The sequence below is a fragment of the Rhineura floridana genome, chromosome 7, assembly GCF_030035675.1.
Source record: "Rhineura floridana isolate rRhiFlo1 chromosome 7, rRhiFlo1.hap2, whole genome shotgun sequence".
Classification (NCBI taxonomy): domain Eukaryota; kingdom Metazoa; phylum Chordata; class Lepidosauria; order Squamata; family Rhineuridae; genus Rhineura; species Rhineura floridana.
Genome location: NC_084486.1, coordinates 98,699,568 through 98,726,524, shown reverse-complemented (window position 1 = coordinate 98,726,524; position 26,957 = coordinate 98,699,568). Strand labels below are relative to the sequence as shown.

The following is a 26,957-nucleotide window of genomic DNA, read 5'->3' as shown; positions in this document are numbered from 1 at the left end:
GCACCCATTTCATAGTGCCCGTGACAGTTTCCCCTTTGTCCCCATGTCTCTGAACAGTTACCCTTTCCTCTCCATGAATGCTGTGTTGGTTTCCCTGTAGAATCCTAGTAGCCAAATAACAATTGAGCAAGCCCAGAGGTTTGCTGCAAGGTAAGAGGGTACCTTTGTTTACCTGTTTGAGCAGGAGTGGGGAACCTACAGCCCTGGGGCCCATCTTGGCCTATGAACCCATGTTTTCCAAACCACACCCAGTAGGGTTGCCAGGTTCAAGGCCTGAGAGTGATCCTGTATCTTTAGGAGAAGAGAAAGTCAGCCAAGTACAGGTGTTCTTGCAACACTGTAATGGGAAAAACCACAAGGTGGAATTCTCCCTTCCCCCTGCACAACTTTTAAAGATACAGAATATTATAATAATAATAAAATTTTATTTATTAGTCGCCCATCTGTCCGAATTAACGGACATTCTGGGCAACGTACAACAATATAAAATACAATATAATACAAATACAGTCAACAAGACCTCTTGGTTGCCAGGCCCAGCCTCCAAGAGGTCTTCTGTATCTTTAAATGTTGTGCAGGGGGAAGGGAGAATTCCACCTTGTGGTTTTTCCCATTACAGTGTTGCAAGAACATCTGCACTTGGCTGACTTTCTCTTCTCCTAAAGATACAGGAGCAGTCTCAGGTTCTGAACCTGGCAACCCTAACACCCAGTGTCCACCAGTTGATGCCACTGGGTGACATCAGCTGATGGGTGGGGTCCAATCCTGCTAGGGGCTGCAATGAATGTGCTGGCAAAGCAGACCCTACCCCCAGAGGTCAATTGTAACAGGTTTAACAGCCCATCTATCAGCCACTTGAAGTCGTCATTACTTTAGATGATTGACAGATGGATGGCCCTTTCAAAGTTGGCATATGATGGTGCGGGGAGATAAAGAGCTGGGCTGCTAGGCCAAAAAAGTTTCCCACTCCTGCATTTCAGAAAGCATAGTGAAGAGAGAACAGTTTCACCCTTAAGGTTTTCCCCCTGTTTCAAGTATCCAGTTGATGAGAGGAGTAGAGAGCAGTTTGAAAGGAATTCCACACTGAATTTTATCCTTCTCCCTGAACAGGACCTCTTCCTCCTAGAAACCTCACTGCATCCAGAGTCACAGCCACCTCTGTTCAGATGATCTGGGAACAGCCCCTAGTTGGCTCAGGGGAAGGTTACATAATCAATGTCACCACTAGTCAAAATGTGAAGAGTCGCTATGTGCCCAATGGAAAGCTGTCTTCTTACACAGTGCGTGACCTGAACCCAGGTCAAAGATATCACTTATCAGTGATGGCTGTTCAAAATACAGATCAAGGACAAGTAACTAGTGAACCTGCCCATCTCTACATTACAGCCTGTAAGTCTAGCCCCCATTCTGTTTGTTCATAGCTTCCTGCAAGCCTGTTTCTTTTGTAATCTGGCATGACATGAGGCAGGGCCCCTTAGGTTGTATATTCAATGTATTATGAAAGAGCAAGAAATCTATCTACATCTAAAGAGAATATTGGCCTATAGCTATTCTCGGTGATGAGGAATTTTCTTAGCAAGACCAGAGAATGCCTAATAGCATCCTGCTGCCCAGGATATGTGAATGAGCAAGAAACAAGCAGTTATAAAACTGGAAAGGCCCTCTACTCCCCCCCCAGCTACCTTGCTCATTATTTTGTATTTAAGGTGAAATAATCCTTGCAGATGTTAAGAGTGCAACACGACTGTGTTTTTTCAACAACAACAAAATCAGCCAAGGGAGAGGACTGAATCCAGTTGGAATTGTGGCCTTCAGGGGAGTTAAGCCATTCCCACAGCACTGTCATCCCTGCTGAATCTGTTATTTCAGGAGGGGTCACTGGGAAATAGAATACCACTGCACCACAGCCCAATCATAGTCCCCCACCCCTGTTAAAGATTTATTTTTAAATGACAGTGGAAGATCCAACTGGAGAAGGGTCTCCAAGGCAGATCTTATTACATGGTCAAGTTCAAGTGGGAAGAGGCAATCCCTGAGGTACCTAAGCTATCTAGGGTTTTATAGGTCAATACAAGCACTTTAAATTGTGCCTGGAAGTGGGCCAGGAGTTGGTGTCATTATGATAAAGTTGGTGTGATTTTTTCCCATTCATCCAGTTCCATTGAAACATAATTATCTCCGGTCTGCAGTGCAGAAGGATGGCACCCCAGAAAGGCGCTGGAGCCAAACAGGGCATCCTCACGTGCTGAGAAACCGGGTCCCCCCAGCATTCCTGCCAGAACTGCGTCTGCTTGCTGATCACAACACTCCTGAGGAACCCTCACAAGCACCCAGGTAAAGAATGGGGATCAGTTACCATGCAGAATAAACATAGATTGCAAAACAGTTTATGCAGTGCTGAAATCAGAGCATGTCAGTTCAGCTGACAATGCATTACAAATGGGATTGTTCTAGTATTTTTCTTTTTAAAGGTTTACAGAGCTAGTGGATGGCAGAGGGAGGATCACCACTAAATTCAGCGGCTTGCCAAGTAGATCTGTCACAGTGAGAACACGTATGTGGTCTTCATCTCCCCCATTTGTGTCATTTGTCTCCTAACACAACATTAATCTTCAGGCTAAGGTATTGTTGGTTGCTGCTGCTTCTTCTAGAACCTGAGGCTCCCACGAAAGTGGAAGAAAATGTGGAGGAATCAACCAAACAAGTCAACTTGGCACTGCAGCTGTCAGACCCTGAGAGTAGCAAGAGAGAAAGTAAGTCTAAAGAGAAGAGGAGTATCTGTGGGATAATCCAGAAGCCAAAGATGGTATAAGACCACCCCTGGCCCCTCCAGTCTTAAACAGCCTTTGCTTTGAGGTGGATTATCATGAGAATCCAAAACAGGATTCACAACTACATTAAGAGCAATCAGATACACGACAAGCCTGTAGAAGAGAATATTTCAGAAGGTGCGGCTTTTCTCTTCTCCGTTGAATCTAGCCACCCTGGTTATACAGTGTATACCAAGGGTGGGGTGGCACCAGTCTTGGTAGCCTTGTATACAAAGCAAAAGTGCATGCTCTAGTTCTAAGAGCAGTTACAGGATCACTAATTTGTGCTGAGTATTTTTATTTATTTATATAGATAGATAGATAGATAGATAGATAGATAGATAGATAGATAGATAGATAGATAGATAGATAGATAGATAGATAGATAGATAGATAGATAGATAGATAGATAGATAGATAGATCCTTCCTCAGTTCTTCTAGGATGGCTTAGCGAAACAAGTTAAAATGCATAAGTAAAATATAATGGCATGCTAAAAATGAAAATATATTAAAAAGCCTGGAAGAACATCTTTGCCTGGCACCAGAAGAATGTTTGCACCAGGCAAACCTCTCAGGGGAGGGAATTCCACAAATGCGTTGCCACCACTAAAAAGGCTCTCTTTAGTTGCCATCTACCTTTCATCAGATCAGAGGGGCACCTCGAGGACTATACACTTTTGGCTTTCAGAAAGAAGTGCCTTGTTGCCATAATTGTTAGCATTGTTACCCTTGTCTAGAGAATTAGGAATTGCAGAATGAGCTCTCACTGAAAACAGCTACAATGGTGGAATCTCTTCTCTCCTTTTTATTGAAGTTTTTGTGTGTGTCATACTTCATTGGTACTTAAACCACATTGTTTTGAAATCAGCCTGCCTAGTCTGGTGGTGTTTGACAGGATCTCAGCAATGAGCAAGCACTAGATGGTCCACTAGAAATTGGCCAGTGGACCATGGTTTTAACTGATACCTACCCTTAGTATATATATATAGTCCTAATATGTTTTCATAGGCATAACACCAAGGAGGTTAAAGGAGGATGTCTTGCTGCTCTAGGTTTAGACCTGAATGATAACCAGTGATTGTTAATGGTTTCTGTAGTACTCTGATGGGATGTGGACTATAGACCAGTTATAGGCCTAACAAATTGACAGGCCCTGTCTGATCTGTAGTGAAGTTCACAAGGATGCAGAGGACCAGAAAGAGAATTCTCTGCATAGCTCACTAACATTGTAATAAGCTTCTATTTTAATAGATACACATGTAACAAAGTACATGCATGTGCACTTTTTGTATACTGTTTTTTCTGCAAGAGAATTGTCAGGGGCACTTCACAGAAAGCCAAAAGTATAGGTAGAGCAAGGCAGTCATTTTTTCCAAAAAGTTGAATGCAATTTGAAAGAGGGATTGCTGCTTGTAATGTGTAAATACATTGCACTTTTCACCCCTGGCAAATAGATTTTGTAAGTGTAAGCTTTTGTATTGTTACAAAAAACACAGAAGTTGTCTGTGCACAAACAACTTTTAACTTTCTCAAATATTGTCTTGTCTCCTGCCTTTTTCAAATTGCCATTTTAACTACCTGTGTATAAGGTTGTTCTTTGCCTCAGTAGACTAACTCATGGTTGCAACATAGTCGCTTACGCTGTCAGAGCAGTAAACGAATGCAGTTGACAATTCCCCACCCCTGCCTAAATTTCACATGGCAATGAGCCTTAAAGTGAGGTTCACTGCAGGATCCCATGGGCTCATTCCTATCCACAAGACAGACATACTTGCAAGTACCTGTGAAGAAACTAAGGAAATTGCCTTTGATTCACTTACTTCAAAGTGTGGACATTATCTCCCATCTCTCCTTCTAACATGAGTATGCCTCAGTATCCTACCTATTTGTCGGAGGAGGTCTCTTGATACATGTTTTTAAATGCAGTGAGTACAAAGGCCAGGATATCTCTCTTCATCCTTTTCATCACCAGGTGACAAGCAGAACTGTTCCATAAACATCTGCAAAAATGGGGGGACCTGTGTTGCTAGTGCAGAGTCTTACCATTGCGATTGTAATCCTGGATTTAAGGGCAGGCAATGTGAACTAGGTAAGTTAAGAAGCATGCCTGCTTGTCTGAACTCTCCCAACTGTGTGATGCTATCCAAATGTGGATGATTTATGTTATGTTGTTTATTTCTTAAATTGATTTCCTGTCCTTCCTCCCAAAGGAGCCGGGAGTGGCAAACACCAAGGTGACAAAATAAATGATAAAATAATGCATCTAAAAACATGTAAAAACATTAATAGCACCCAGTCACTGCTGTTCTGCTTTATACTATGTAGTCCAGTGGTTAGACCCCTTTTCCCCACCCCCAAATATTGGGATGAGTGATTTTGATTGGGACCTCTGTGTGTGAGAGAGAGAGAGAGGGGGGAGGGGTTTAAAAACTTCTTCCCTCACTACACCTCCAATAATGATTTCTGCCCTACTGCCCCAGCTGTAATTCAATGGGGGGGGGGGGGAGAAAATACTGTAAACCAATATAAAGGCAATACATTTTGTAAAGTGAAGAGTTAAAGTGACAGAGTTAATCCCTGGAGAGACAGACTGTAATGGTTCTGGTTTGGAGATTGTTTTTGGTTTTCATCTTGTTGTGTGAGGGAGGCTATTCTTGTTTTATAATTGATTGTGAATGAACAATTTTAATGTGTAGTAGTATTAATAGATGTGTTTTCTATGTATCATATTTTGCAAGTTGCTTGAAGACTTCTTTGGTTGTGGCAATTGGATGGATAGATGGATAATTCAAGCCAGAATAGCTGCACCATAGGCCATTTACACCAGTGGAAAATGTGCAGTTGTTCCACTGAGAGTTTTTTTTAAGTTTCCTGAGCTCTTGGGGGTGGGGAACAGGAGCTGAACAGGGAAGACATGAAGGGATGTTTTGTTCATGATGCCATGCAGATGCCTCTTAAAAAGTGAATGAACAAAGTGTGACTATCCCACAGCAAATGCCCACTGTGGAAGCAGCCTAAGAGAGAAAACAGTGTAGCATTTATGTATATATTTGCAAAAATATCTATATTGCCAACATTAAAAACATAAAATCAACAATAAAATTACACCAATCAAACAAATAGAGAATACAACACAAACAGATCAGATTAGTACAGATGAAAGATTGGGCAAGCAGAAATAGAATTCAGCTGCTGCATTGAAGCACATGATGGGAGCTGCTTAGAAATCTCTCCACATGCTGATATGAATATCCCTCAAAATTTATTCATAAATCTATATAATGGAAACTAGGAAGCCTGGGTCCCTGGCTAAGTAGGAATAGATTTATATAGACCTCCTTTCTGGCATGAAGAAAGCCTGTTTTTGATCACATCCCCAGGACAAAAGTAATGTGTTTCTGGGTCTCAGATTCAGTGTATCTGGTAAGGCAGCCTGATCAACCCCTGAAAATTACTGTTCACATGGGTGGTCTAACTGCAGTGTAATGTTGGAAGATCAAAGTTATAAGAGATCACCCCTTTCTTTCCAAGAACAGAAAAATGGTAAGTTAATGGAAGAAGAGCTGCAGTGTTGGAGGAGTCTGGTTCTCTGATGTTATGCTGCTCACATGAGTAAACTTCTCATGAGCCACTGTTTGTTGGGGTAAACTGCCTGCAGGAACATGCACTAAGGACCTAATTGAAAACATTGCACACAGACAAATGCATGTGATAAAAGTTCAGTGGCTTAAGAAAGCAGCTTTGGAAGGTGGATTTGGAGCAGAGAAGCTGAAGGGTATGTGTGCTTTCCATGCCTACCATTTCTCTAGTGCAAATGGCATACCTTTCTCAAGCCACATTTCCCCTGTGGGGTTCCATGTTTGCCTCTACAAATTCACATTATTGACCTCGCAGAGGGACTATTAGCTTGGGGAGTGGAGATTTGAAAAGGTGAAGCAGTAGGTGGTGACAAGGTGAAGCTAACACATACACACACTGAATTCCCTAATTTTATTCATCTACTTTTTTCTCTGGGTTTCTGCCACATATGCTTATGCAACAAGTTCTACCCCAAGAGTAATCTGGAGACTAATTTTATATTATAGTGAGGTATAATATGCATAAATGATGATCCACAGTGACATTAAGGCTCAGGTATTAGGGAAGAAAATGTGAAGGTTTGCCATGCAAGTGTTCTTTTTCTGATGCCTTTTCTGGCTAGTTCTACTTCATAGCAAGAAGTTCTTCCTCACATTTTGGAGCTGTACGTAAGCCTTATTCTAAAAAAAGGCAGCCTTTTATGGCTGCTGGTTTCCACATTTAAAGTAATATAGAAATAAAGATAAAACATGAGCAAGTTTTGAATGACTGCAGGACTGGTGGAGAGGAACAGCTATGTAAAAATAGTGCTTGTGGGAATAGGGAGGCTTCCTGCATGACAGGAATAAAGCAGTTACAGAATTTCTCTGCTGCATACCAGTGGGCAGTGCCACAACTGGAAACAGAGGCTGAAACTGCTCCTCCTGTGTCCTAGGACAGGTTCTATGCCATGATGGAAACAGCACAAAGATTCTACATGACATATTGAACTAACAGTGACTGTGTTCCAGGCTCATTGTTGTTATTATTTAATGGCTATCTAGCTTGCCTTGTAGGGTATAAACTCCCAAGGCAGATTACAACAAATCAATAAAATACAATAATAAAAAATAGAAATAAAAAAATAGAATAATAAATTTCTGAGATTTAAAATAAGAGTTAAAACTATTACTAAAGTTCAGAGGGTGAGCCTTGAGAAACAGGCTATGCTAGGGTGCTTTGCAGTTGTGTTGCTGCCTGTTAAAGGGCCTAAGAGCCCTGACATTTTAATACCCAATTTTCTTTCAGGCCTAATCATGTTTTATTGCCTGAGAGCAAGCTGGACAGACTCAGTATAAATTGTGTTATGTGCAATCTGCTGTTTGGGCCCAGTGTACTCCCTTCTTCAAAACCATTGGTTTGAGTGGTCTCTGTTTTTACCCACACTCACCAACACAAATGCCATTTTAAGTTCCTTGGGGCAGGAGCATATTTAGAAAGCACTGGCTCGAGGTCAATATGTCTTTGAATAATAGGACCATTTAATAATGCTATGAAACTGAGGTTGAAAGATCTCTCTCTCTCTCTCTCTGTTTACTACAGACTTCTCTCTCTCTCCCACCCCCGTCCCCTACCTCCCCAATTTCTCTCTTCAGCCTGCAAGAAGATGCCTCAGCCTTGTACTCGGCTTTACTCAGAAACCAAATCCTTCCCAGTCTGGGAAGGAGGTGTCTGCCATTATCTGTAAGTACTGTCTTGCAGAACGTTTCAACAGAGACCAAACTTGCTTTCAGTGCCATCTGGGTAGACAGTTGCCTTGTATTCCAAGCTGGCCTTTAACAGTAATAGACCTATTGCCCTATCTAGCCACATTCAAACTTACTGAATTGCTTTACATAATAAGAGACTATGGCTGTAACAAAACTTTTCTTCAGAAACTCTGTAACAAGCGCAGGGAGTTAGTTCTAGGTTTAAATCCATTGTCTATCTAGAGAGACCAGGTGCAAAACAAGAATAAGGCTCTGGTACCTTTAACAGCTGTTTAGAAGATGGAATTTTGGCATCTTTTCTCACCCCACAGCATTAAGGGATAACAACTTGCACCTGTCAGAATTTGCTCTTCAAAGTGTAGGAGCTCTTGTAGTATCTCATCATCTCTGTGCTAGTAGTGATATTTTAAGTGGGTGCTTGTACATTAATCGAGGCTAAAATGGCTTTTACTAGCATAGCACTCATCCTTGGTTTCATTTTATTATGAGCTACTGAAAATACATTATCTTCTGTCACTGGCTCTCTTACAGGATATGACATCAATCCCTGTATAGCATAATATTTCTTAGAAGACAGCTAGTCTGTTATAGGTTCTTCCAAGGAAATCTGTAAATATGTGTTATTAAATATCCTTTGTTCTGTCACAAAAAGTTTCCAGGATTCCAAAGAGAAGGGGACAGGGAGAAATTGAGACAGACAGTTTGTTGTTGTGTGCCTTCAAGTCAATTACAACTAGTAAGCTAATTGAAGTTTGTAGCATAGACAAATGGTTACAGACTGAGATTGCTGTGCAGTTTCCAAAATGTGACAGGTAATGAATGAGGCAAAGGCTTTGTAGGGAATGGTGAGGAACTCTGACTTGGCTGTCAGTGGTTTTGGATGAGCAGGTGTTTAGGAAAATAAGGAACTTGAGGATATGATGTCCAATTTGTGCTGGACGTTTCTTTCAAAGTAGGAATGCTAGTGGAGATCAGGGGGGTTCAAGCTGTGTAAGAGTGGTTCACAACCAAGACACAGCTAAGTTATTCTCTGCTTTTAAATCCAGAAGGTAAGAAATGCAATCCTGTGCAAGTTTTCTGAGAATGGATCGATCATTTGCAAACTTATTGAGTTCAATGGGATTTACTCCTCTGCAATCATGCAAAGCATAGAGGAAAGGCTGGAGTAGGCAGGGCAGCAGGAAGAAGGGAGGAAGAGGGGAAGGGAGGGGAGGAGGGGAAAGGCAGGTCTGATATTTGAATGCTTATTTATTTATTTATTTTATTTATTTATTTTATTACATTTTTAGACCGCCCTATAGCAATAAGCTCCCAGGGCGGTGTACAGCAAAATAAAACAGGTTAAAATACAAGTAAATATATTAAATACAATGTAAATACAATACACAATAAAACATAATTAAAAATTTTCAATTTTAAATTCAAATTTTTAAATTTTTAAAATGCCTGGGCGAAGAGGTAGGTCTTTACCTGGCGCCGAAAAGATAACAAAGAAGGCGCCAGGCGTATCTCATCAGGGAGGGCGTTCCATAGTTCGGGGGCCACCACGAAGGCCCTAGCTCTAGTTATCGTTCTCCGTGCCTCCCTATGCGTTGGGACACGGAGAAGGGCCTTCGACGTCGAGCGCAGCGACCGGGTAGGTACATAGCGGGAGAGACGTTCCGCCAGGTATTGCGGTCCGATGCCGTTAAGGGCTTTATAGGTAAGAACCAACACTTTGAATCTGGCCCGGAAACATATTGGTAGCCAGTGCAGCTGGGCCAGGACAGGTGTTATATGATCAATTTTTTTTGTCCCAGTAAGAACTCTGGCCGCAGCATTCTGCACCAGCTGAAGTTTCCGAACCGTCTTCAGAGGTAACCCTACGTAGAGTGCATTACAGTAGTCCAATCTAGAGGTTACCAGAGCATGGATAACTGTGGCAAGGTTCTCCCTATCCAGATAGGGTCGTAGTTGGGCTACCAGCCGAAGCTGGTAGAACGCATTCCGTGCCACCGAGGCTACTTGAGCCTCCAGTGACAGGAGCGGATCTAATAAGACCCCCAAACTACGGACCTGCTCCTTTAGGGGGAGTGTAACCCCATCTAGGGCAGGTCGGACATCAACCATCTGGGCAGAGAGCCCCCCCACCAACAGCATCTCAGTCTTGTCAGGATTGAGTCTCAGTTTATTAGCTCTCATCCAGTCCATTATCGCGGCCAGGCAGTGGTTTAGTACATTAACAGCCTCACCTGAAGAAGATGAAAAGGAGAAGTAGAGCTTATTGAGTTGAGTGGGCTTTACTCCCATGCAATCATGCTTAGGATGGGTAAAATTGACCATATGGGAGGAGAAGGGGGGAGAGGGGAGGGGGGAGGGGAAGGGATAGGAGGGGGGAGGCAAGGGATGGAAGAGAAGGGGAGGGCAGGTTTAATCATTTCCATGCCTTTTGAGTTCAGTGGATTTACTCCTGTACAATCATGCTTAGGATAGGTGAAACTGACCTGGGGAACAGGTAGGGAGGGGGACGGAGGGGAAGGGGGAGAGAGGAGTGGAAGGAGGGATAGGGAGGAATGAGCAGGGGAGAGGAAGGGGACAAGATTGGTGGGTGGGCACTGGACAAAAGAAAAGCCCCTTTGCTTTCCAACAGGAAAACATTGTGTACAGTATCACTGTTTTTCAGGGTTTCCTCCACCTTTTTATTCTACAACGGGAGTCTCCCACCCAGATTTAAACCAAAGCTTTCACTGGCCACATCCACACCAGCCCTTTATTTCACTTTAGACAGTCATGGCTTCTCCCAAAGAATTCTGGGAAGTGTAGTTTGTGAAAGGTGCTGAGAGCTGCTAGTAGATGCCCTGTTCCTCTCACAGAGCTACAGTCCCCAGAAGAGGGCCTGACTGTTAAACTACTCTGGCCACTGGAGCTCTGTCAGAGGAATAGAAGTCTCCTATCAACTCTCAGCACCCTTCACAACCTACACTTCCCAGGATTCTTTGGGGGAAGCCATGACTGTCTAAAGTGAAATAAAGGTCTGGCGTGGGTGTGGCCACATGATTAGCCAAGCCAAACCTCTGCGAGTCTGGCTTTTAGAACGTTGACAGTTGGTTCTTACTGAGCATACGCGTGCTTATCATTGACTTCAGTGTTAAATTTCTTAAATTAATTAAAAATCAGCCAGGCATTTTTTAAACTTTTAAACTGTAGCAGATGAAGGTCAGAGTATGGGGCAAGGTCAGTAATAGGATTACAGGTACTATGTGAACATGGCTGATTTTTAATTAATTTCAACAGATTATGAGACCACTGACAAAAAATTCCAACAAGGGTCTGGATTTTTTTTCTCATTTTACACTTAGAACTCTTGATTCTCTCTGACTGTTTTGTGTATCACCATGAAGATTTAGAGAGTTGTTAAGCAAGCTTTTCTGAGTTCAGGACTATACGATTTGTAAGGTGTTGTTTTGAAATGAGATTATGGGAAGCACCAGAATGGCATTGGGGGGGGGTCTTTTCAATTTAACATTGCGGAATGTGAAAAATCCATGTTTGCTATAGTATACAGCCACTCTTGTGGCTGTATAATTCAACTATGGCCAAGCAGACCTTCCACCATGCCTATTCTTAACATGCATTTGCTGTTGTGACAGATACAAGAGGGTCTACAAGGTGCACCAGGATGTCTGCTACAAGGAGAGCTGTGAGAGTACTGTTGCAAATAAGGCACTCAGCAGGTAAAGAAATATTGATGGCTTTTTGGGAAGTCATGGTTGTGGGGAAAATCCTGGGACTGTAATATCAACTCCTGATTTCTCCTGTTACTGGTGGCTTAGGTTAGCAGGAATCATCCAATGTGGATGTTAACTTTTAGGGAGTTTGCACAGTTTGGGTGCTTGAACCGGTGATCACTGAAGACTGCTGTTGAGGGCCTCAGTGAATATTATTCTTTAATTCCACTTTAATTCTAACTTTTAAGTACTGCTTAAATTCTACAGTTGTTGCCCAACATATTGCTGAAGTGAAGTAACATTCAGGAAAAGCAGAGTATGTTTGAATACGTTTCATATATTAAATGTTCTCTTGTTTCAGAAAACAAAGTAACAGACACTGAAGCCATACAGTAAGTATCCTTGTAAAAAAGTAGAGCTCCATTAACTGGATACACCACAGAGCAGGGCTGGGTGACCTGTTGCTCTTCAGATGTTGGGCTACAACTCCCATCATCTCTGACCATAGGTCATGCTGGTTGGAGTTGAAGGAAGTCAAAGTCTAACAATATCTGGAGTACTATATCTTCCCCAGTGCTACAGAGTTAGGGCCCTTGTAAGGAATACATTATCTAGAAGCTTCCTGGATGGGGAGTGTCCTATATTCTGCTACTTGTTGAGAGTTCCTTTTGAAAACTCCCCATAGTTGAGGATATGGTGGGTGTTTTCTAACTGCATCATTGGAGAGAAAATATTTATTTATTTAGAATAAGTTGTTTATTCAAAATACCCTGAGGCTCTCAATGTGGCTTACAAAAGTTTTGCACATACAATAAAAAATAACTTGGGCTCCAATAACTTGGTGCCAGGTTTATTTAGGCAGCATTTTTTGTCCCCTTGATCCCCACCCCCTCAGGTCCACTGAGGATCTCTGAGGTGAGCAGGCCTGAGTGGCTGGACCTCACTCAATCCATGGTGAGCCCAAGTCTTTTCCTGGCAGAAAACGACTACATTTCCCTTGTGAGGAAACTTCAAAATACTGGTAGCTGGTCTAGTTGTTAGTAAAAGAAAAGTAGCAGTATGCATTGAATACCACAGATTTTATGAGAGGAATTAGTGAGATAAGAAAATAATGCCTTGATCTTTGACTGTAACCAGATGTTGGGGGTCTCTAGTACCAGAAGGATTAGACATGACCACACAACCATCTCAGAAAATTTGAGAAAATACTTTCAGAGTGTTTATACATATCTTATACTTATGTTTGACCTTTCTATCATTACAAAGATGGTCTTCAACCAATTTCCTGCCTGCTTCCTTCCACAAATGAAATGTCAGAAGCAGCCTTTATTGTATTTTGATTCTGCTCATGGAAAGCAGTTTTGCTGTCAAAGCCCCTTCACTGAGACAGAGCTTCCCTCTCCTCTCCATAATTTTTCCATTAAAGGCTCCCAAAGCCACACCAATAGAATTCCTCAACAGGATTGTCTTTGCTTAAGAGTATCAAAGATCTACTCACTAGAAAAACTTTGGCACTTTTTTTACAATGGTTTGCTAAAAATTTCCATTGTAAATATGAATAGGGAGTATCTTTTTAATCAAAATTCAAACAGTGAGGAGCAAAATTGAGAAGTACCTTGTGCCATTGTTTATACATCCACCCATAATCCAGATGCTTATCTTCATGTTTTATTTTTTTTTCATAGGTTCCAAAACCATCATTTCTGCTAACTGGATTAGATAAAAAGGGAGATCCCTCCAACAAGTTCTATGGACCTTCTCTCCTTTGCCTTGTTCTGGAGGTATTCACCAAATAGCCATATCCCTCTGTCTTTGGCAGGATTATAAGGATCCGCTTGCCTTCTCTTCATAGCACCTGAATTTTTTATACAAGATGAATGACATGTTAGGAAAGTGTCTCTCAGGACGGAAGTCCATCGTGGGCCACTTGCAGCAAGAGCAGGGCTCAAACTTTCATCAGTGATGGAGATACTGGTGATATAATCTGCGGTTAGTGGACAACTTTAGAAGAAAAACAAGCCCTGAAACAAATGTTGGTCTAGATTATAACCAAAAAGGGAACTTCCCTGCCATGAAATTTGATGTTCAAAGCCAATCACAAGTGTAAAATATTCCCATTTGCAAACAGAGTGGCTTTAAAAACACACACACTCTAGGTTCTTTTCCTGTTCCTCCCTTCGCAAGATAAGTTAATGAAAAACAACAAATTTGACAGCTAGTGATCTGCTCTGCCTTTCTTTTGCTTACAAATTGCTACCATTTCAACAGTAAGTGCAGAAAAAAGGCTGTAGAAACTGGAAATCTTCCAAAACAGATCAAACAGGCTTGTAGTTGTTCTACCTATGGACATGCTGTTCTATAAAACGACTACAGGACACCATATCTTGACAACTAAAGATGTTTTAAATTCTTCTAACCTGCTTCTTTTTCTGCAAAGGGTAAAGCAGTTGTGTTTCCTTTTATAAGACAGGATTGTGGTGCCAATGGAGGAAAACAGTAGTGTGTTACATTTCTTCCTTCTTCCCAGGTGTTTATTTGCTACAATACCTAAGGACAGCCAGCTACTCAAGGAGCCTTAATAGTTCCTAGATTTGTAAGTTTGTATGACTAGCTAAATATAAGATTGTCTTTAATATACATCCACTGTACATTTTATAAATACAACCAGAGGTTCGGTTATAGTTTACCTATTATTCCCATAAGTGGTGATAGATCTCTAGCAGCCCATTTGGTTATTACAGAAAAAGCAGCCTTGTTCCCTAGAAAGTTAATTGTGGTAGCCTTTGAGAGTTGTAAATATACTTTCATCCGAAAGTGAGAGCACTGACTATTCCTAGCAGGAAAAGGAGCAACACCATGCCCTTCCCAGATATAGCACAAAATGGTGGGCTTTAAGAGTAGGGATAATTGGAAAGAATGTTGAAAGTTTATTCTAGTTATTTACATATGTTTTGCAGACGTATCAGCTGAAGATTCCCCCCCCCCTTCATAAAAACCGTACAACATTTCTCATTGCTAAAAAGCCTTCTAAAAAGCCTTGGGAAAGAATACTCATGTGATATAAGAGGAAACAATATACTTAAGGTGGACACTAGATCTCCTATTTCTCTCCATTACTAATTACAGCATTTATCAGGATGTTCTTTAATTTGGCCTGTGTTTATGCAAAGAAATGGAAATCTGTATTTCTCATTTAGGCGAAGCTTCCTCAGGAGCAGGATAAGAATAGAAGGGCTCTAAGAAAGACCATCTTATATAAATGGGGGGATGACACCAAAGAGCCACAGGTTACATTAGACAGAGTAGTGTTAAAAATTTGTTTTAAACTTTTCTGGCATTTTAAATGCTGATTTGTCTGAACAGTCAATCATCTGCTGCTGCAATTAACCTGGGCACTGGGGAAATGTTCATGTCTCATTAGCCAGTAGAAAGAGCTTATTGTGCCCTCTATTTCTATTTCAGGCTGTGAATAGCTTATGTAGCCAAAACAGCACCACCCACACAAGGAAGGTAGCTGCAGGCTTTAGGGGAACTCCAAAACTTTGCAAATGTACAAAGTACTCTTTAGGGGAAAGGGGGGGCAGGTAGCCCCAAAACAACAGTGAGGCCATACAGTGCTGACAGACTGTTGGGAGGGGAGAAATGAAATGAATAGTAGCATTCTCCACTACAACATTTTGTTGCTGAATTTAAGTGCTTGAAAATAAGACCAGCTTAGTAAGTTTAAATCTCCTGGGGGGGGGAATGTTAAGACAATCTCACTGTTACACATATAGCTTCCAAGCTGTACAAGGTACCAAAAAAAGGATGGGGAGAAGGAAGGGTTAACTGTGTAATCAGCAAGCCCAATGTGCTAACAAAGACAGTGAGAGATCTTCAGAGCCAGTTTCTTCTGTGTCGCACAGCAACACTGGTTTTTCCCCAGCACAATCTAAAGAACAGTCTGTCTCAAGCCAGTATTCTATAGCCAGATTGAGGCATATATAATGCAGCAATAAACTAAAAAAGATTTTATTCTGTCAGAGTTATTTTGTTTTGCATTTTAGATTAAAAATACAATTTATTTAAAAGCTAGTCTGCTTTGTTTAAGACCATGTGAGGATTCCAGTTGGCTACAAAAATCTGGTTTTTTTTAACCCACATTTAAGCTGTTCTCAGCCTCCACTTACCCTCAAAATCCATTTGGTGTCCCAATCATGGAATTGATTGCTGCTTACAAATGGCACCTAGGTCCATATTTTCTCTCCCATATATCCTTAGCTATATTGTACTTCACAAAATCCATAATACCTACTTCTCACTCCATCTGATTTGTGCTTCCCAGCATCAGGTTGTTTATTTTTTTACCTCACAGACTGCATCTCATCTTCCTGGACAATCCATCTAGGCCCTTAGTAGTGCCAATTATTTCAAGACCCATGGAGAAAAACAGAGTTGTAATTCTCACAACCAAGTTAGGTCCTACCATTTAGAGTACTGATGGGTAACCTGACCATTAGCCTTATTGGTTGGGGCGTTGGGAGTCAATAGCAACTAGAGGACCACAGGCTCTCCAGCCCTGATTTAGAGCAATTTCTCAGTATTTTATTATTAATTATTATTATCATCATCATCATCATCATCCACCTTTCACCCAAAGGTCCCAGGGCGGGTTACAACCATTTTAAAACAACCTTAAATCATTACATCATGAGAACTCCCTCCTCAAGTTTATTCCATAATGTCCTAAATGAGCAGAGAAAAAGACAAAGTAATGACAAAAGATCAGGTAAACGTTTTGGGGTTTATTGCTTTTATACAGCCACTGAGTTGAGAAGAACAAGGTGTGAACTCCAGACTGTTTTCTCTTTGGAACTAATATTTACTGTCTCTGCTGTACAGAAATGGTACACTTTCATTCCCTCCCAAAACCCATTCTAGACTTGAACAGATTACACCAGTACCACACTTCCACTATTTTCAATTTTATTGCCTTATTCTGTATAGGACCCTTCCTCATCACTCTCCAAATCTGAAAGATCACTTTGCATTGCCGCCTCCTGCTCCTCCAATCTCCGTTCTTCACGGACTAGCAGTTTCTTAAAGATCTTGTACTCCTCCACTGAGGAGCAGGCCATTTTAGTCACAAAGTCAGTTTCTGAAAATCTGATTATGCTTTTCAGTTTGGGGTTAACAACCTGAGTCTGTCCTTTCTTGTCAGGAGTCTGATAGAGGCCCAGCCGCTCCAAGAAGATCAAACGGTTCTTTATCTCAGTCAGTGATGCTTGGAAGAAACCAGACTGCACTATTTCTCTGTGTTTAACTCCCATCCTGAAATAGGCAAACTGAGAAAAAGATGGGCTCTGAATATACAGCCTGTCAAGTAGAGTAGAAGGAATCAAGCCTTTAAATAAGCTACTATCAATAATCTGTGCCAGAGGTTCCCAAACTGTGGTCAGTGAACTTCATTCAGGTGGTCTGCAGCATGTCCACATTAAATACTCATATTGACTTTGAACTGTATTTTAATTGCGCCTTTTATTTCTATATTGTATTTTAATCCATTATCATTTGAATTCAATGGAATGCAAATTGTAATACAATAAAATACAATATAAGAAAAAGCAATAAAAATAAAATTCAAAATCATACAGCACCTAGCACAGCACATTACAATTACTACAGCAAAAAAACCATTAAGTGGTCTGCCAAGCCCATTTTCAGCTGATCAGAGAGTGGCTATGGGACAGTATATAAATGTAATAAATAAATATCTGCGGGGGGGAGGGGGACAGAGTTTGGGAACTACTGTTTTGTGCCAAGGATGGGTGCCCTCAACACTCTACTGGATTATGAGCCAAGGGTTGGAGAGAGTATATTATCTGGCTGAGTTAAACTTCAGATGTTTACCTGTGCTTCTCTACTGTGCCTCTTTTTCTGCCTTACAAACTTACAATCAAATCAAGTAGCTCACCAGCTCACATAACACCAGTGCCAGTGTTTCCCTCCTAAACTGGGAAAGCATCTAAAGTTCTTAAGACAAAAGAGAAACAGTTGTGGCAATAATGGTAAAGACAAAGTAGCCAACCAGAGAAATTCCATCCTCAACAAAGGATGACATCCAGTGTAACATGAAGAGGTATCTGCTTGCACAACAGGACTTCTTCACCCTGCTATCTAGTGCATCACCATCCAAACTTCATGAGTGGGCTGGGGGACCCTCTGGAGCAGATTTGGGAGTGCACAGAACTGAAAGGGGAAAACTAGAAATTCCATTGCACAAGCAGGCAGATATCACTGAATGTCACCCAAAAGATACAAAGTCACAGTGTTTACAACAAATTCAAAGGCAAGTCCGTTAGATGACAGAAGGAATTCCAAGGGTACAGTTACCAGGGTCCAAATGACAGATTCTAAGAACAAATACATAGAAAGGAGGCAGAAAAGCCAAGCTTATTCTAGCTCCTATTCTGTATCAGTATTTGGAAGAGGAGAAAAAACAAAATTTAAAACCACAATCAAGCTCTAAAAAAATTGGATATATATATATATGGAAACTCTCTTTTAAAACATATCTTTGATCTGTGCAAGATCTGAGTGGGGTCCACTGCAATCTCAGGCACTGAATCCACTCTAGGAATGTGCCTGACCCTATGGAAACTGTCTATAAATCATTAGCAAAGGGTGTTTCTGAAAATATAATACAGTATACATTACCTGGAATTTGTATTCCACATCATTTAGCTCCTCTAACAGAATATTCGGGCACATTTGTAGAATTGTTGATATCTGATGCACTGTGAAGAGGCATTTTTCCTTAAGGAGACGTTCTAGGGACTCAATTTTCTTTTGTGGCAAAGTGAAAATACTTGGAAAATGAATCGCTACATGGTTCATGCCTGCTATTAAAATAAGAGAAAGAGGTAAAACAATCAAACACTAGGCTAGGGATGAAGAACCTTTGGCCCTCAAGGTGGTGTCAAACTCCAGCTCCCATCAGCCCCAGCTAGAGATGTGTAGGGGGGGAAAAAGAACAATTTGGGGGGAAAACATTTTTTCACTTGTTCCCAGTTTTTCCCCAGTTTTTTCCCTGAAAAATTGGAAAAGCCAGGGTTTTTCCTAATTTTCCCAGTTTTTCTCTGGGGCATCACATCTCTAAACCCAGACCAAAGACCAGGGATAACAGGACCTATAGTCCAAAAAGATCTGGAGAATCACAGGTTCCCCTTCTTTGTCCTACACTTATGTTCTTTTTGATTTTCTCCTCAGTATTCCTGTTCATTGCTGCAGTTGTGAATGCAGAAAGATCTGTGGCATACAGTTAAAAGCCCACACATAAAACAGCCACCTGGTCCTTCAGTGTGGTGTACTTGTGGCCCCTTATTTATGCACTCACATGTGTAAGCACTACAAGTGCACAATTTAGGAATAAGGAGAATACTGAGGAGGAGTTTCAACTATTTTAATAATTACTCAACCTTTCCCTTTTCTGATGCATTTGTAGCAACAAGAGAGCACTTATGAAGGCAAACAAATATGCCCTTGGCATTCCACCTAAGAATGTGGGCCACATTTTCACAGGTCCATCTAATCCTCCTTTCAAAGACCATCTATATCTATCAGTGTAAAGCAACTGTACTTCCTGTCATTGTATGCCCAACAGTCCTGCCCAGAGGCGAAGGATTCAGACTGAGGCAAGGTGATGTCTTTTCCCCTTTTTATTAGTTACATCCGAAGCAGTGCGCTTCATATACATGTCTACTCTGACTCACTACTTTCCCTAACTATCCTAGCTAAACAGTCTCTGCAGCATTTGGGGAGAGTTGACTCAGCACTTGTGCCTTGGGAGCAGGGCTGTGGAGTTGGTACGCCAAACCTTCGACTCCGACTCTATTTTTCTACTGTCCGACTCCGACTCCACCCAAAATTGCTTCCAACTCCACAGCCCTGGAAAGGGCTGTAAATGTCTTTTTAAATTGGAAGCTCTCATAGGAGCATTTTTATCGCTGCCTGAATATGCGCTGATCTTGGCATCACAGCATTTGTCTTCATCTGGGTCCTGTGTCATACACTGACACACAAAATGTTTTCCATCTTGAGTTATGGTGAAATGCTCAACTACAGCTGACTTCATGGGAAGCTTCTTTGACATTTTGAATTTATATTTTAAAAAATTTGTCAGTCAGAATTTATTTTGAAGCCGGAGTCAGAACATTCCTGCCGACTCCGACTCCACCCAAAATTGCTTCCGACTCCGACTCCACAACTCTGACTCCACAGCCCTGCTTGGGAGACACCTGCTTAAGTAGGGAAGGGTTTTGCACATAAGCAGCAGCTCTGCCTGTGTTTCACCCTTTGAAAGTCTCTCTTCTTGCACCTCCTCGCACGGGGTGAAGGGGGACAAGTCTCAGACAACCGATCCGACAGTGGGGCTTCACTAGGTGGCAGTGTGGTCTCTGGAAGCGGGATGCTGATTGCCTGGGAAGCATTTGAAGTGTCTGGAGGGGATTCCTGTATAGGAGTAGATAGCATGGCGAGTCACTTCCCAACTGCTCCGGCATTGGACTCACAGGCAGGGCAGGAGCTGCCTCAGTGGAAGTGCCGGGCATGGGAATTTGAGGGCTGCCAGAACCCTCTCCACTTGTTTCCCTCCAGCTCCCCAAGGAGCCTCATCCTCATCTGACTCCCCACCCTGATCTAACTCTCCCTTCATCTCGGGCACAACACCAACTTAATTTGCACCCTTTCTCAGGTATCAGATTTTCTGTCTTTGATTCCAAATATTTCACCAGAAGAATGAAAGATAATGGGCTGTATCCAGTGTGTCTCTAAGTCAGTCACTTAATGGTATAATTGTTCCACTGGCAAAATGTTTTGCACCACACAAGAGAATGCATAAACAGGCTGCTGGTAACTTTGTTGTACAATAGATTGTGCGATCTGTTGCACAACAAGTTTCACTAGATCAGCTGTAGTGTTGGATTCCTCTGCTGCACAACATTAAAATTCATTCATCCGCTAGCACAAGAACCCGTGTGCTAGTGTCAGGTCCAGCCCAATACTCAAAGGATCCAAATTGGATCTCAAAAATCTAGAATGGTCTAAGGTACACAATTCAGTACTGATGTTTCACTAATTGCCTAGCACAGAGAGTACTACCTTCCTCAAACCCGAGCCGCCTCAGCAGATCTGCACGGTCCCTCAGATGTTTCAATGACATTTTCAGCAGTTCAGGGCTCTTCTGTAGGACTTTTAGGGTGGAGTCAGTGTTTAATCCTAGCAGGAGGAGTTCTGAAACTACAGTCAACCTTGTCTGAGGAGGAAGGTTGGGCTGCAAGCTGAACAATTGTGTTATTTGAGCCGGGCTGAGCCCCATGTCTAAGAATGGATCTGCCACCTTTCCCAAGTTCAAGAGGTCTGCACCAGCTGGTCTCTCTGGCTCTACAGAGGAAATGGCAAGAGTCTGTAAGAGCTTCTGAGAGCCTTCACTGCTGTCTGTTTTAGAGCTTCGAAGGCGGAAGTTCGCTTCACTTAGTCCAGGAGAACTGTTACCAGTCAATCTGCAGCCCAGGTGCTGAAGAGTACTTATAAAGGCAACAGGTGATGCTTTCAGAGAAGATAACTGGATACAGTGACAGACAAGGGGAACAAAACTGTGCCTCTGCAAGACCTGCAGGAAGAGACAACAAAAACCATAACTTATAAAGAATTATGTTGTACAGAGAGGATCAGGCATTAAGAACTAAGAGACCAAAGAGTCTTTTTATTTTCAAAAATAAAACCATATCCCTATTTTCAAGCCCTCAGACTGGTATGATTCCATGGTGGTTAGTTATGCAGTCAACCTGCCACCCTGGGCTCCTACTAGGAGAAAGGGTGGGATATAAATCTAATAAATAAGCAAACAAACTTTTATTTGCCTTACCGTGATGCCTACAAGCACCATGCAGATACAGTGCCTTGCAAAAGTAATCAGACCCCTGACCAATGCTCATATATTACTGAATTACAAATGCTACATTGTAATTTCGTTCTTTATATTTATTTTGAAATACTGAAACTCAAAATCAATTGTAATGTGACATTGGCTTTATGCTGGGAAATGTTTAAGAAGCATAAAAAATTGAAACATGTTGGTTGCATAAGTGTTCAACCCCTCCCCCCACATTATTTGGTAGAGCCACCTTTCTCTGCAATAACAGCTTTAAGGCTTTTGGGGTAGGTATATACAAGCTTTGAACATAGTGTCTGAGGGATTTTGGCCCATTCTTCCTGGCAGATTCGCTCCAGATTGGTTGGACGTCACTTATGGACCACAATTTTCAAAGAGTGCCACAGATTCTCAATGGGACTGAGATCAGGACTTTGACTGGGTCACTGTAGGTCATTCACTTTTTTGTTCCTGAGCTGCTCCAGTGTTGCTTTGGTCTTGTGCTTGGGATCATTGTCCTGCTGAAAAGTGAAATTCCTCTCAAGCTTCAGTTTTTTAGTGGACTGAAGCAGGTTCTCTTGCAGTATTTCCCTATATTTTGCTCCATCCATTCTTCCTTCAATTTTAACAAGATGCCCAGTCCCTGCTGATAAGAAGCATCCCCACAGCATGATGCTGCCACCACCATACTTCACTGTAGGGATGTCTTGAGGCATGGGCAGTGTTAAGTTTGTGCCACACATACAGCTTTGAGTTTTAGCCAAAAAGCTCTATCTTCGTCTCATCTGACCACAAAACCCTTTCCCATATCTCAACTGAGGCACTTTCTGGCAGACTCCAGACGTGCTTTCAGATGGTACTTTTGAGTAATGGCTTCTTTCTTGTCACCCTCCCATACAGGCCAGTCTTATGCAGAGCTCTTAATACGGTTGACTGGTGCACCATTACTCCACTCCCAGCCACTGAACTCTGTAGCTCCTTCAATGTGATTGTTGGCCTCTCTGTGGCTTCTCCCACAGGGCTCCTTCTTGTTAGAGTGCTGAATTTTGAGGGATGGCCTTTTCTTGGCAGTGCCTGCGTGGTGTGATGCAGCTTCCACTTCCTGATTATTGATCTAACTGTGCTCACTGGGATATCCAAACACTTGGATATTATTTTGTACCCTTTTCCTAATCTATGCATTTGTATTACATGATCTCTCACTTCTGTAGACTGCTCTTTAGTCTTCATTTTCCTTCAGATCTGCAGCCTGACCAATGATCCTTCAACGGTGGTGTTTTTATTCTGACAATGTGACAGCAACTTTAATGGTTCACAGGTGGAGCAATGGTAAGGTAATTGTGTCCACGATAGGGCAATTTCTTTCATCTGTGTAAAACTGGGAGCTTCCGCAGCACAGGAGTTGATGCAAGCAACATGTTTCAGTTTTTTATGTTTCTTACAGACATTGCCCAAAATAAAACCAATGTCACCTTACAATAATTGATTTTGAGTTTCAGTGCTTCAAAATAAAATATCAAACAGAACAAAGTTACAATGTACCATTTGTTATTCAGTAATATGAGAGCATTGGTCAGGGGTTTGATTACTTTTGCAAGGCACTGTAAATAAAATTCCTAAAGAGCAGGAGCTAATGATCTAATCATAAAAAGGGGATATGGCTTACAATGTACATAACCAGTTCAGCTACAGGCTCTAAGTCACAAAAAGCAATGAGTTTTGCAAAAGCTGTGTTGTAAGAGTATGATGGTTAAGAAGCCCCCCCCCCAAAAAAAAACCCAGGGAAAGAAAGAAGAGAAACTCTTACTTTGAGGTTTCTTTTAATCTTAAACAACAAAATAAAATGTATTTCCATAATGCTGTCTACACTGTTGGGAATCAGATACCAATAATCAGGAAACTCTGGAGCTATTCCACAACACATCTCTAAAGGTTTTGTTGTTCTACACCCAATACAGATGACACTGCTCTGCTGCATCTCAGATCCTGCATCTGTGTGGCAACACTTAAAAACAACTGCTTTAAAGCGGCTTTCATCATCTCATGAAGTAGTATGCTCTCAAAATCACAATGCAATTAAATATATTAAATATATATATCTTTTCATCCAAGAAACTTGGGTTGCTTCAACAACCTTCTCCTTCCTTCCTGGGTATGCTGTTTATACCCTCCCAGCAATAACATCAGACAGTAGAGGACAGCTGCGGGATGGTCTGGCAACTATAATTTCGGTTGATCATAATGCAAATATTACACAGATGGACCTGGGCTCTAGTACTAATATCTTAACTATCCAAATTGTCTGGCCTTCAGGTTTAAAAATCTTCCTGATAAATGTGTATTGCTCTCCTCAGTTTTCAAAGTGTGAGGATATCTCAGTTTAGACTGATCTAGATCAGGTTCTCTCCCCTTTATGATTATGAGTCAAACCTTGATCCTTTAATTTTAATGTCGGGCGACATGAATGCCAGGATAGGATCAAATCATTTTAAAATAGGGGGGAAATTGGGACTGACACTGGAAGATTTGACTCCTTTCCCCATTAGGAACTCAAAAGACCTAATTATCAACACAGCTGGCCATTCTCTTTTTGCTCTTGTCTTAAGTTCCATCTATATATATGTAATGGGACAGATAGAAGCCCATTATCAGAGTTACATACATATATTGGACCAAGGGGAAAGAGTGTTATAGATTATATGATCCTCTCTCAGTCACTTGTTTCTTACTTTGACACCTTTAAAGTTCTTGCAAGGCCCGCGAGTGACCATAGGCCAATTCAATCTCTTTTTTCCTTTCCAGTCAGATTTATCCCTTCAGCTCTCCCTGAGAACCTGATAGTTCAAGGTGACAAAAGGGTCTGCTGGAATGGAAAGGTCCAAGAAGGAATAAATCTATTTTTAACATCCCCTAGGATATTAATTTTAAGGGATCAACTTTTGTTCTCAGATCCCTTGGAAATTTTTAACAAAATAGTGAAAGAAATTAGGCCTATTGTGGTTAGCTACCACTCAACTAGACAGCCAAATCAGGGTTGGTTTGATGGGCAGTGTGCTGCTCACAAACATATCCTATCAAGAGCTATCAGGAAATTAAGGAAAGTGGACTCTTTGGAAAACTTTAACTCCTATATACATGTCCGTAGGGAGTATAAACATTTGCTGCGCTCTAAAAAGGATATTTTAATCCAGTCCTCCACCATTTACAACAGCAACTGAAGAGATAGGAAACTTTTGTGCCCTAGTTGTATTTATGATTAAGGTACATAAAATCTTTTTTTTTAAACCATGCTTATGGATAGAGTGGACATTCTGAATTATATTAACTATTGTTAAAGGAATAGTGATTATTTCAGATTAAGGCTGCAGTCCTATGAACATATACAATACCTGGGATTCAGTCCCATTTTATTAGACAGAATTTACTTCTGGCCAAAAAAAAAGTTTAGGATTGCCTTTCACATAACACTGAGCATACCACAAGAAGAAATGGTGAGGATTAATCTATTACTTATCCATTTAAAAGCTGTATCTCCCATTTTTTTCACCATGAGAACTCAAGAAAGCTTAACCTCATAACATAAACATTATCATATTTCAAACAACACCAGCAAAAACAAAACACAAAACCAGAAAACGAACCGAAAGCCCATAGCTGGAATCTGATCTTCAGACAAACTGTTCCCTCTGTCCACATACATACACACACTCAACCCGGCAATATGGGTATGACAATACTGACCAACTGTACAGAATTCTTGCAAGGATTACTGCACTATCATTGACGTCAGGGGTAGGGAACCGGGGTCCTCTACATGTTACTGGACTACAGCCCCCATCATCTCTGGCCAATGGCCACGCTGGCTGGGACTGATGGAAGTTGTAGTCCAACATTATCTGGAGGGCGATAGGTTCCTCACAAAAGGTGTATGCGAATACTTGAAAGCGGCGCATAAATGCCAAACATGGTTATAAGTGTGTGATCTTTTGTATGCAGCAGCTCTGAATAAAACGGGGGTAGGAGGGGTGCAAGAAAGTGAAGAGAGACAAAGAACTACACACTCCAATAAAAGCCGTTTCCAGATGCCTCGGAAGCAGCAGGAAGGAGCAGGGCTGCTGCAAGCACAAGAACCTGCATGCCTTTCGCGTCGGGCTGCTACCCCAAAAGGCAGTTGGCGCTTGGAGCCCGTCGTCGCAGCGGACCAGTCAGCGCTGGGAAACTCACCCACCTACCTGCCTGCAGAAGAGTCCCAACTTCATGGCCCGCATCTCGCAAAATTTCCTCTCCTTTCCTGCGTGAGGGAATAAGAGAGTGTTCACGCAAACACTTTCCCCCTCTGAAACGGAATCTTGAATGAGAGTTCCGCTGTGCAACTGAGGACCGTTGAACTGCCTCGGACTTGACGGGCATGACCCAGTACAGTAAAGCTGACCGCTTCTAATGAGAAAGAGCGATCAATGTGTTGGCAGCAGTTGTGAGAAAGCCAGTAACCCTGACAAGCAAAATAAGATGCCAGCTAAATGCCACAGCTTTTGTTAGGAAGAAGCTTTACTTGCAGCGTACAAATAAAGTTCTTGTTATAGACAGAAATACAGATATACACAATAACACCTTCTCTCCTACTACTCCTAAACCCCCACACCAGCTGCAGCCTCCCTCCTTCTTTTATGGGCCTTTCGTAAATGAGCTGAATTCCTGCAGCTGTGTAGCTGTTGCAACTGGAGCCCTGATTACTCTTTCTGTTAACCCTTTCCTCCCCTGTAATACCTGCCATCCTTGGGGATCACAAAAAATGCAAGTCATTCTGACTGTAACATTCCCCCACCCTTGTATTTCTTGTTGATTTCTGAGAGATGCAGGGTATACAGTGTACATACATAGTTGCATACTTTTTTTTTCTTACATGTTACATATGATACACACATTGTTTTCTTCATTTTATCTGTTACATTCTTAGACCAGTACTAGAGCATCCTGCTGTTCCATCCAGCCTCTATCCCCTTCCAACATTTTAAACCACATTTCATAATCTTGTTTAGTCCATTCATCATCATCATCCTCAGTATACTCCTAATGCAGTAATGAGCTGTTTGTGCTTATCCTCTGGCAGAGGCTTTGTTAGCACATCGGCTAACATGGCATTGGTATCGCAATATGTTAATGTGATGAGCCCTTGTTTTATACATTCACGTACGTGATGAA

At 41.7% G+C, this 26,957-nt stretch overlaps 2 protein-coding genes across 13 annotated transcripts in view; one reads left to right on the top strand and one right to left on the bottom strand.

Annotated features, from left to right (window-relative positions):
• SNED1 (sushi, nidogen and EGF like domains 1) overlaps window positions 1-15,863 on the top strand; it is a 100,480-nt gene extending 84,617 nt beyond the window's left edge. For 5 of the 10 annotated variants that reach the window (XM_061636690.1, XM_061636685.1, XM_061636686.1 and 2 more), the window contains 9 exons: window positions 1,111-1,389; window positions 2,157-2,334; window positions 2,472-2,554; window positions 2,652-2,753; window positions 4,784-4,900; window positions 7,972-8,112; window positions 11,768-11,851; window positions 12,207-12,237; window positions 13,531-15,863. In XM_061636690.1, the coding sequence (XP_061492674.1) occupies window positions 1,111-1,389; window positions 2,157-2,334; window positions 2,472-2,554; window positions 2,652-2,753; window positions 4,784-4,900; window positions 7,972-8,112; window positions 11,768-11,851; window positions 12,207-12,237; window positions 13,531-13,555 (1,040 nt within the window). In that variant the 3' untranslated portion in view covers window positions 13,556-15,863. The remainder of the gene's footprint in view (window positions 1-1,110; window positions 1,390-2,156; window positions 2,335-2,471; window positions 2,555-2,651; window positions 2,754-4,783; window positions 4,901-7,971; window positions 8,113-11,767; window positions 11,852-12,206; window positions 12,238-13,530) is intronic. The other 5 variants (XM_061636687.1, XM_061636681.1, XM_061636682.1 and 2 more) reach the window with 5 other exon arrangements.
• Window positions 12,639-26,409, bottom strand: MTERF4 (mitochondrial transcription termination factor 4). Of its 3 annotated transcripts, none has more exons than XM_061636694.1 (4): window positions 25,988-26,409; window positions 20,984-21,494; window positions 18,542-18,726; window positions 12,639-13,700 (listed from the first exon to the last, which is right to left on the bottom strand). In XM_061636694.1, exons 1-4 carry the CDS (start codon window positions 26,021-26,023, stop codon window positions 13,692-13,694), a joined length of 741 nt encoding a protein of 246 aa, XP_061492678.1. In that variant the 5' UTR covers window positions 26,024-26,409; the 3' UTR covers window positions 12,639-13,691. The 3 variants fall into 3 exon arrangements, with proteins under 3 accessions (XP_061492678.1, XP_061492675.1, XP_061492676.1); XM_061636691.1 differs by lacking the exon at window positions 12,639-13,700 and adding an exon at window positions 16,610-17,169; XM_061636692.1 differs by lacking the exon at window positions 12,639-13,700 and adding an exon at window positions 16,610-17,169 and having other exon boundaries at window positions 18,542-18,723.
• Window positions 26,410-26,957: the final 548 nt, after the last annotated feature.